This window comes from Coregonus lavaretus (assembly GCF_964263955.1).
Source record: "Coregonus lavaretus genome assembly, chromosome: 14".
NCBI lineage: Eukaryota > Metazoa > Chordata > Actinopteri > Salmoniformes > Salmonidae > Coregonus > Coregonus lavaretus.
In genome coordinates, this window is record NC_140001.1 from 27,597,624 (window position 1) to 27,608,942 (window position 11,319).

At 40.7% G+C, this 11,319-nt stretch overlaps 1 protein-coding gene and 1 pseudogene across 3 annotated transcripts; both read left to right on the plus strand.

The window, feature by feature from the left end:
* LOC311141091 (rab5 GDP/GTP exchange factor-like) lies at nt 1–2,665 on the plus strand (annotated as a pseudogene). The gene is made up of 8 exons: nt 1–158; nt 274–404; nt 566–717; nt 884–953; nt 1,216–1,342; nt 1,522–1,613; nt 1,875–2,140; nt 2,246–2,665. The product of its transcript is annotated as a rab5 GDP/GTP exchange factor-like (transcript).
* Nucleotides 2,666–3,853: 1,188 nt separating this feature from the next.
* Nucleotides 3,854–8,955, plus strand: psmd9 (proteasome 26S subunit, non-ATPase 9). Of its 2 annotated transcripts, XM_084176908.1 has the most exons (7): nt 3,868–4,534; nt 4,855–4,954; nt 5,129–5,322; nt 5,470–5,571; nt 5,757–5,845; nt 6,332–6,431; nt 8,754–8,955. In XM_084176908.1, exons 1-6 carry the CDS (start codon nt 4,352–4,354, stop codon nt 6,423–6,425), a joined length of 762 nt encoding a protein of 253 aa, XP_084033034.1. In that variant the 5' UTR covers nt 3,868–4,351; the 3' UTR covers nt 6,426–6,431; nt 8,754–8,955. The 2 variants fall into 2 exon arrangements, with proteins under 2 accessions (XP_084033035.1, XP_084033034.1); XM_084176909.1 differs by lacking the exon at nt 6,332–6,431 and having other exon boundaries at nt 3,854–4,534.
* Nucleotides 8,956–11,319: the final 2,364 nt, after the last annotated feature.

Consider the following 11,319-nt stretch of genomic DNA (forward strand, 5'->3'; position numbering starts at 1 on the left):
ATGGCAACAGAGCAGCGAAGCGGGATCCGAGTCACTCATGCAGAGCTTCTATGCAAGGATGTGTGTGGTTATTATGGCAACCCTGCATGGCAGGGCTTTTGCACCAAGTGCTGGTGAGAACGAACCCGCAAAGCAGAGGCTGATAGGCAGGAGACTGGGTAAATGTTTTATTCTCTTTCATAAACATTGGCAACACAAGTCCACCAGAGACAGATCAGTCTTTCTAACTGGGACATATTCAAATGTTAACTTTTTGTTGTTCTCTGCTGTCAGTCCCCACAATGATGCAGGTTCACCCTTCATCTTTTCCAAATTTGAGGAGAAGAGGAATATGGAGAAGGGTCGCAGAGTTAACACGATGCGGAGACTCTTCTGGGGTGGTTTGTCCCCACTTAAACGCCCAGGTGATTCCCCTGCACGTCATCTCAGTTCAGTCATTGAAAATGGTTATAATGTCATTTCCACAACTCTATGAGTATTATAATCTAAAGTGATACGAAGCAACAACACGTTTAGCCAACGCTGTAATAGCTAATCTTATCTGAGACGCCTTATGCCGTTTCAGAGACTTCAGAGGGCCAGGTGGCAGACTTAAAAGACTATCATATCCTTGAGCAGGGGAACATCACCAGCTTCCTGAAGCTGCTGAGGAACCCATCCTCCCAGCGTCTGCAGTCCCGTTGCACCGCTTTCCTCAACACCATGGAGGCTTTCCATGTAAAGTGCTTCCTTCCTCTCTGTTATCACCACTCTGTTACCTCTGCAATTACTTTTCTCTTTCAACTTCTGTTTTTATGTACCTCATAGCTGCCTTTTCTGAAGTTCGAATAAAGCCTCTCACTTATTTCATGTTATTGTTATATTCTCTTTCTCTTTGCTGCAGGACCTGCCAGTGCAGAAGCAGTCTGAACTTGTTCAAGACTTTTACCAGAACATCGCTGTGTATTTCAGTAGTGAGTAATCAGGCCATTTTGCTATTCTGAGCTGCTGTGTGGGTCCACATTTTATGTGAATTATTGTGGGCCTATAATGTTTGTTCACTAAGCTAACACGAAGACAATAATTTAGTTAGTTCTTCAATATCAGTCCCATTGCACTCTGTATTGAACTGAACACTTGGCATACTGACTGATTGTACATAGTCTTGAACATGATGCTGATCATGACCCTATTCCTCAACTTCACATACTTGTTAACTGTGTCTGTTATTGGTAGGTCTATTTGAAGCTCAGGTCTCTCAGATGATAGAGCACATGGAGAATCTGATCATGACACGTCTGCACAAGTGGGTCTTCTGCTGTGACGATGAAGTGAAAGACTTGGCACTCTAGAGGAGGATACGGTCAAACAGCCATGCGTAGCCTTGTCTGAACTCAGTCTAGCATTATTACCAAACCCCCTCCCCTGATCATTATCTATCTAGCATCACCAAGATCTTCCTTAGCAATGTTAAGGACTCATCTACTATTGTGATTCAACTTAGTTCACCATTGTTTTTCATTTAGAATTTAACATTGACAGGTCCTTAAACTGGGTCACCCCCCACACACTGAGAGTGCCTTTTCCTGATGAGAAGCCTGTTGTCAATGATCCCTTTCTGCCTGCTGTAACAGGTGACTGAGATATGTGGTTGTCTCACCTAGCTATCTTAAGATGAATGCACTGTAAGTTGCTCTGGATAAGAGCGTCTGCTAAATGACTAAAATGTAATGTAACAGAAGACAATGTTCCTTTATTTTGATAAAACATGGCACCAGCAACACAGAAATGTCAGTATGAAGAAAGCCAAATAATTAAATTAGTTTGACTAAAACATTTCCAGACCTTTTCAAATTTCTCCTGTGTACTAACTGTGTGACACTCACAATCGCCAGCCATAATTTAGATGGATGCCAAGCGAGCGCCACAGGACAAGCTTACATGCGTGTGTAAGTGCAGGCAGAATGTCTTCTAGGCTCTCTCCACCTCCAATAGTGACCCAGCAAATGCTGACGACTTCCTGTCTGGCCTGATTTACGTGGACTTCCTGTCTGGCCTGATTTACCCACCCCGGCTTCACTCCAACATGCAGTATGTGATCCACTTCGGCCTCCCTCACAGCCTGATGGCAGGAGAGAATGGCTACTACTTCACCAATTTGGTGAGATAATAATATGTACATGCATACACTCGTTGATTGTACATAGACTTCGTGCTGAGATTACGAGTCCTTTTTGGTAATTTTCTCGTTTTGTTCTCAATTTAACGTTGCGCAGTGGCCTTCATTGAGAAGCTGGATGGGCCAGCACTCAATCTTAGCCGAGAGGAGTTTGAGGGGTACATGCTGGGTCGCCATGCTTCCTCCAAGAGGGGCAGTGAGAGATAAAAGATAGCCATGGAGACACAAGACCAACTAGAGGACCTTAAGGGCAGACAGAAGAAGGAGGACCAAGGAATGAACGCCCTCAAAGGGCAGCTACAGCAGTAGGTACAGTCGGTCCAGGCACAGGTAGATGAGGTAACAACCCAGTCTGCTCTGGCACAAGAAAAAATTAAAGTCAGAGTTTTTGCAAAGCCATTCTGTCTCTACTCTAACACAGGCAGATGATGTAAAGACCAGTCAGTGCTATTGCTAGAGGGTCAAGAGTCCAACAACAACACTTGTCTAACAGAGACAGAGTGTTAGCCATATTAAGACTGGGGTACAGTGGGCAACCCCTTGACCCTGGTTCTTAATGCTTGTGTGAGCTTTGTGGGGTAAATATAGGTGAGTTGCAGGTGATCGACAACAATACGTTTTTCTGTAGGACTATAGGAAGCAGCTTAATTGATAACAATTGAGGCACCAAATAATGGCACACATTTTTGGTTCGGTGGGATCCTCACAGACAAACAGACCTCAACATTCCTTGATGCCAACTTTTCACATCAAAATTATTTCTGCTATTTGGTTTCACAGGTCACAAAGTGCTGTCATCGATGTTTACATTCTTGACCTTGTTCAACGTTTAAGGTTCTCTTATTTGTTTGTACATGAGTCACTTTCATAATTACGAGATATGTGCTCTTACATGCTGTCAGAGAAAAGCTATGTCTTGGATGCTGAAGTTTGTCGAATATCAGGACAGTAGGATAGTATTTTTGTAATAATTGAGCACTCACTGGGGTAGTGAGCAGACTTACTGTTGATTGCTGCTATCATATTTGTTAGGTTTATCTTCATTTAGTAATCTAAGTGCCTATGCAAACAACGTGATAAAATAGTAATGAAGATAGATAAACCCTGTAAATAAGAGGTGGCTCAGTCAAAGTAGAATAATTTATTCAATGTTTGTGATTATGGATTACATGTTACTTTCCAATATTAGACTTAGACTATGTTAAAGGTACAGTTAAAATCCCTTGCATATACCTGTTCTTGTTTAAATGTTAAGGATAAAGCTGATTGTATTCCATGTAATCACTGTTGTGGAGTACCATGTTTACATGTTTTAAATAACGTTTCCAAAGATCATGAAGAAATTGTTAGTGAATGTAGTACAGCAGAACATCTAATAAAATAAAAAATGTATAAGGTAAGTGGACATTATTTTATTCTGTATCTGAGTTCCTCCGGTTGTCTTGAGTATCAGGCCGAGCTGTAAAGCCAATCTGCATTGCTTAACCTAACCAAAAAGCTTATTTTATTCTAAATACATTTTATATGATAGCCATTTTAGCTCTGCCTTCTGTCTTGCAACGAAAACGTAGTCATTTAACAACGTTTGCGACACATAGAAACCGGAAATAGTGACTGCGCCTAAGAATGTTTACTTTTTTGTTATTCACGGACTGGTAGTTGTAGTTCTTGAATTTCCGGACGAGAGAGAATCATGAAGAAATTGTTTCGCTCTCAAGAAAAGGGCGCCATTGAAAGGAGTGATGATTATGTGCTAATTGTAGGGGTGCGCATGGGGCTGGGGATCAGAAATGTCCCGTGCGAGAGAGGCAGGTTGAGGTTTCCAGGGTAAGAGTAGTGAAGAAGTTGTCATATGCTGAGGCAGTGAAGAATTTACATTTTTAGTCATTTAGCAGACGCTCTTATCCAGAGCGACTTACAGTTAGTGAGTGCATACATTTTTCAAACTGGAAACGAACCCACAACCCTGGCGTTGCAAGCGCCATGCTCTACCAACTGAGCTACAGGGGACTGTAATGGAAGATGGGTCGGAATGAATATATTTAAATAGTGGAGTAGGGTGGTGTTAATTATTAATAATATTTTTGAATTTGTGAGTGTAGTGTTAGATGGTAGGGTATTTCTTTATTTTATTTTTGAAGCGAAATTTAAGGGAGTTGGTGGCTAGTAGGTGGCGGTAATGCAACAAATTGGATGCCAACCGCCGTTAAACCTCATCGAAGAAGAAGAAGAAGAAGAAGAAGAAGAATCATGAAGATGACGGAGGAAAACAACGATGGAAATTCGACAATAACAATGGAAGATATCCAAAGTCTTATAAAAAAGAAAGATAATATTGAAGAACAAATTAAAGCTTACTACGACGTTTTGGAAGATGTAAGTTGGTAACGTTACATATGGATACGTTGTTTGTTTACATTTCAGAACAGCTACCGTTAGCGAGCTAACGTTAGCTAGCGAGCTCAAATGTGGTTATTTTTCCCAATATGTTGTAGCTACGTCAATCAATGCTGGTTTTATTCAGTCTGTCTTATATAACGTTAGAAACAACGTGTGTGTGTGTGTGTGTGTGTGTGTGTGTGTGTGTGTGTGTGTGCGCGCGCGCGTGTGCGTGCGTGTGTGCGTGTGTTGTGAGGCTATGATATGACGCAATAAATATGATTTCCCTTCAATCATTTGTGTGTGTTCTCTTTTAGCAAGAGGTTGGAATGGAAGGTCCTCTGGTTGATGCAGAGGGATTCCCTCGCGCAGATGTTAATGTGTACCAGATCAGAACAGCAAGGCACAGTATTTCTTGTAAGAGAGCTTGTAGCACTGCTGTGCAATATAACATGTTTTAACTGACACATTACTTGACAACAGTCAGACAAACTATTTACAGTGTAGTGTGTAAGCGGTTCCCTTGTTCATGTGTGCTACTGCCTACTGGATTTTTTTCTGCTAACTATGGCCACCTTGTCAATGTGGCAGGTCTACAGAATGATCACAAAGCCATTATGGTGGAAATCGAAGAGGCCCTGCACAGGCTTCATGCTCTAGAGAAGGCGAAGCGTGAGCAGGACCAGGCAGAATCCCAGACTGAGTCCATGGAGCAGGAGGTCACCCTGCCCTCTCCCTTCGCCCGTGTGGATGCTGTCTCACAAGGCTCCCCTGCCTGTCAGGCTGTGAGTGTTTAAGGTTTCTAGATTTACCTAACACATATATAGAATGTGTTTACCCAAAGACATTGTTATTTACTTAGTGTGTTTGTTTGGGGTTATTTAAGAGTGGTTTTGTTTTCAGTTGTGATAAGTTGATGTTTTTCCTCATAGGGCTTGAGAGTTAGTGATGAAATCATAGCATTTGGATCCATCAACACAGGGAACTTCCAGAACCTGCAGAATATTGCCTCGGTGGTTCAGCATAGTGAAGGGGTATGTTACTCTGTGATCAGAATAATCATGTTATAACCACTTGTATTTAATTGTTCATATGCCAAATGACCTCATCATTGGGGGGGGGGGGGGGGGTAACATGTGCCATTATGACAGCAATATGAAATGCAGTCACTACAGTGATAACTTACCAGGCATGAAATGTTGTATTTTCTGTTCCTTAGAAACCATTAAGCGTTACAGTGATTCGAAATGGCCAGAAGACCCAAATGGGCCTTACCCCACAGCGGTGGTCAGGCAGAGGTTTACTGGGGTGAGTGTCCTACCTATTGAGCTGGAGATTAGACTGATTACTATTTGATCTAACTTTACTGTGGTTCACATTTAAAATACATGCCATGCCAAGATGCATATCATATACAGTGTCTTTTTTTAAAGTATTCATACAACTTGACTTTTTCCACATGTTGCTGTGTTACAGCCTGAATTTAAAATTGATTATTGTGATTTTGTGTCACTGGCTTACACACAATACCCCATAATGTCAAAGTGGAATTGTGTTTTTAGATTATTTTTTTGAAATTCATTAAATGAAAAGCTAAAATGTCTTGAGTTAATAAGTATTCAACCCCTTTGTTAAGGCAAGCCTAAATAAGTTCAGGAGTAAAAATGGGCTTAACATGTCACATAATAAGTTGCATGGACTCCCTCTGTATGCAATAATAGTGTTTAACATGATTTCAGAATGACTACCTTTCTCTGTACCCCACACATACAATTATCTGAATTTCAAACACAGATTAAGCAACAGAGACCATGGAAGTTTCCCAGTGCCTTGCAAAGAAGGGCACCTATTGGCAGTGGTGGAAAAAGTACCCAACTGTCATACTTGAGTAAAGGTAAAGATACCTTAATAGAAAATGACTCAAGTAAAATTAAAATTCACCCAGTAAAATTCTAATTGAGTAAAAGTTTAAAAGAATTTGGTTTAAAATATACTTGAGTATCAAAAGTAAAAGTATAAATCATTTCAAATTCCTTATATTAAGCAAACCAGATGGGACCATGTTCTTGTTTTTTAAATAACGGAAAGCCAGGGGCACACTCCAACATTCAGACATAATTTACAAACGAAGCATGTGTGTGTAGTGAGTCCACCAGATCAGAGGCAGTAGGGATGACCAGGGATGTTCGGTTGATAAGTGTGTGAATTTGACTATTTTCCTGTCCTGCTAAGCATTCAAAATGTAATGAGTACTTTTGGGTGTCAAGGAAAATGTATGGAGTAAAAAGTACCATATTTACTTAAGGAATGTAGTAAAGTAAAAGGAGTCATAGTAAAGTACAGATACCAACAACAAAAAAACATAAGTAATACTTTGAAGTATTTTTACTTAAGTACTTTAAACCACTGCCTAAAAAAACAAACATACATTGAATATCCCTTTGAGCATGGTGATGTTATTAATTACACTTTGGATGGTGTATCAATACACGCAGTCCCTACAAAGATACAGGAATCCTTTCTAACTCAGTTGCCAGAGAGGAAGGAAACCGCTTAGGGATTTCATCATTAGGCCATTGGTGACTTTAAAACAGTTGCAGAGTTTAATGGCTCTAATAGGAGAACTGAGGATGGATCAACAACATTGTAGTTACTGCACAATACTAACCTAAATGACAGAGTGAAAAGAAGCAATAATGTACAGAATAAAAATATTCCAAAACATGTATCCTGTTTGCATTAAGGTACTCAAATGAAACTGCAAGATTGGCAAATATATGAACTTTATGTCCTGAATACAAAGTGTGGAGTTTTGTTTTGAAAATGGCTATTTTTTTATTTTTAAAAGAATAATGTGCAAATATTGTACAATATATTATCATTATGGGGTATTGTGTGTAGATGGGCGAGGAAAAATTATTTCATCAATTTTGAATTCAGGCACATGCAAAAGCAAAACAAACATCAATTAAATTAAAAATATGAATGACTACATTTACATTTTTTGTCATTTAGCAGACGCTCTTATCCAAAGCGACTTACAGTTAGTGAGTGCATACATTTTCATACTGGCCCCCCGTGGGAAACGAACCCACAACCCTGGCGTTGCAAGCGCCATGCTCTACCAACTGAGCTACAGGGGACTACAAAGTTCTGAGTACTTTAAGCCTCCAACACATGGAGCGACAGTCTATAGCACAAGGCTTGAGCAGAGGGATGTGCAGGTGGCCAACAGGAGGACCTGAGCAGACAGATCAGGTCGTCTGGGGGTAGGCAGGTAGCTCAAGGTGTCTCGCCGTCTGTGTCTTCTCCGTAGCGGTAGGACACTTGTAGAACGAGATGTAGTTTGTATTTTAGCTCCCCAGGCACTCACTCAGGATACAGTCCACTCATAACTTTGGAGGAATACTCTTGAGCAATTAATTCCTCACTGCCACTTCGTTGTAGTCCCCCTCTTCGATCAAGGAGACCATAGAAACCGCCCAATGTAGGCCGATGTATTAAAATCAAAACCGCTAGCTAGCATTGTTAGCTAAATTATAATTAATAATTTATTACATTTCTATAGTGCATTTCATAGAATCTCAAACTGATTCAAGAACAAAAAAACTACAAGCAATATTATATGACCGGTCAACTAATAGAGGCAAAGTCTTTGAAAGCTGCATCCTCCGAAGATGGAGAGGGTCAGTTTATGGCTTGAGCGGAGGGAGCTGGTCAGAGAATGGTAGATGATGGTGATTGAGTCTGCTGAAGATCTTGTAGAGGGCAAGTCTGAGAACCAGCCTGACTCTTATATCCACTGGACTTCTCCTCTTCCACTCTGTGTAGCACCCACTTGGGTGATGCCCCAGCAGCTCTGGGTACCAGAAAGCTCACCACACAGTTCAGATTAGTAGCCAGTCGTCCTCATTACGAGCCCTCTGCCTCAGCACTGCTGTATTCCTTTATCTCCCATTCCTCTCACGCTTCAGGCGACTCCTCGAATGAGCTAGCTATCTTGAAAAGCTGGTTTGCCATTCATTCTTGGGCAGGATTTGATTTTATCCAAACTAAATCTATACTAATTTGGCTATTCAAAAATAAAGTAAAATAATTCATACCACTTTTGTAAAACTATATATATACAGGAGCTCTCTGCATAGGCTGCCAATAGGGTGCCATGACAACTGTAGAAGATAAACTATTGACTGCTTATTAATTGTTTTCCCAACAGATGCAACATTGTGCCCATCCACAGATGATAAGGACCATGTGACCAGCAAGATCGTAAGGGGTCAACTTTACCACCAGCCTTACTCTGTTATGCCACTGGATGGCTATGAGTAAAGGAATTGTTTGAGCCCATAAATTAGAAGACTGACATTTTCAATTGATTCAATGTCAATTTCATGTTCTAATAAAAAGCATTAACATAATTTTATGTGTGAGTTTACATATTGCTTTCAGTGTGAAAAGATTAAAACATTTCTTCGGCTGACATTTCCATTTGCCCAACTCCTCACCTGATTTAACAGCTCAAGTAAAACATTGACACATGAAAAAAGCATAATCAGTGTAATATTTAATTCATTTTTGATATTAGAGACATTTACAATTTCCACAAAGCCTAAGCAATTTAGCTTGGGGAGACATTGTAATTTTTCTGATTTCAGGCAAAGTTACTCAACAATAGGCAAGGTTACTGGTTAGTTGTTCACATGACGAGTAACCTTGCCTGATACCCTTAGCCGCAGGAAGTATGGGTAATGAGGATACTGAAGCATCCCCTGAAAAATAAGAATGCAATATATATATACAGTGGGGAGAACAAGTATTTGATACACTGCCGATTTTGCAGGTTTTCCTACTTACAAAGCATGTAGAGGTCTGTAATTTCTATCATAGGTACACTTCAACTGTGAGAGACGGAATCTAAAACAAAAATCCAGAAAATCACATTGTATGATTTTTAAGTAATTAATTTGCATTTTATTGCATGACATAAGTATTTGATCACCTACCAACCAGTAAGAATTCCGGCTCTCACAGACCTGTTAGTTTTTCTTTAAGAAGCCCTCCTGTTCTCCACTCATTACCTGTATTAACTGCACCTGTTTGAACTCGTTACCTGTATAAAAGACACCTGTCCACACACTCAATCAAACAGACTCCAACCTCTCCACAATGGCCAAGACCAGATAGCTGTGTAAGGACATCAGGGATAAAATTGTAGACCTGCACAAGGCTGGGATGGGCTACAGGACAATAGGCAAGCAGCTTGGTGAGAAGGCAACAACTGTTGGCGCAATTATTAGAAAATGGAAGAAGTTCAAGATGACGGTCAATCACCCTCGGTCTGGGGCTCCATGCAAGATCTCACCTCATGGGGCATCAATGATCATGAGGAAGGTGAGGGATCAGCCCAGAACTACATGGCAGGACCTGGTCAATGACCTGAAGAGAGCTGGGACCACAGTCTCAAAGAAAACCATTAGTAACACACTACGCCGTCATGGATTAAAATCCTGCAGCGCACGCAAGGTCCCCCTGCTCAAGCCAGCGCATGTCCAGGCCCGTCTGAAGTTTGCCAATGACCATCTGGGTGATTCAGAGGAGGAATGGGAGAAGGTCATGAGACAAAAATAGAAAACCTGAAGGATCTGGAGAAGGTCTGTATGGAGGAGTGGGCCAAAATCCCTGCTGCAGTGTGTGCAAACCTGGTCAAGACCTACAGGAAATGTATGATCTCTGTAATTGCAAACAAAGGTTTATGTACCAAATATTTAGTTCTGCTTTTCTGATGTATCAAATACTTATGTCATGCAATAAAATGAAAATTAATTACTTAAAAATCATACAATGTGATTTTTTGGATTTTAGATTCCGTCTCTCACAGTTGAAGTGTACCTATGATAAAAATTACAGACCTCTACATGCTTTGTAAGTAGGAAAACCTGCAAAATCGGCAGTGTATCAAATACTTGTTCTCCCCACTGTGTATATATATATATATATATATATATATATATAAATATATATTTATATATATATTTTTTTTCTCTCACAAAAGTAGTGCACTGGGCCTTTAATAGTCCTGTATTAGCGGACCAATATAGCCTTCTGAGACCTGAAGAGTTGCATTGGGTCCCCACCGTCTAAAGGGAATCTACAGTGAGGGAAAAAAGTATTTGATCCCCCGCTGATTTTGTATGTTTGCCCACTGACAAAGAAATGATCAGTCTATAATTTTAATGGTAGGTTTATTTGAACAGTGAGAGACAGAATAACAACAACAAAATCCAGAAAAACGCATGTCAAAAATGTTATAAATTGATTTGCATTTTAATGAGGGAAATAAGTATTTGACCCCTCTGCAAAACATGACTTAGTACTTGGTGGCGAAACCCTTGTTGGCAATCACAGAGGTCAGACGTTTCTTGTAGTTGGCCACCAGGTTTGCACACATCTCAGGAGGGATTTTGTTCCACTCCTCTTTGCAGATCTTCTCCATGTCATTAAGGTTTCGAGGCTGACGTTTGGCAACTGGAACCTTCAGCTCCCTCCACAGATTTTTTTATGGGATTAAGGTCTGGAGACTGGCTACTCCAGGACCTTAATGTGCTTCTTCTTGAGCCACTCCTTTGTTGCCTTGGCCGTGTGTTTTGGGTCATTGTCATGCTGGAATACCCATCCACGACCCATTTTCAATGCCCTGGCTGAGGGAAGGAGGTTCTCACCCAAGATTTGACGGTACATGGCCCCGTCCATCGTCCCTTTGATGCGGTGAAGTTGTCCTGTCC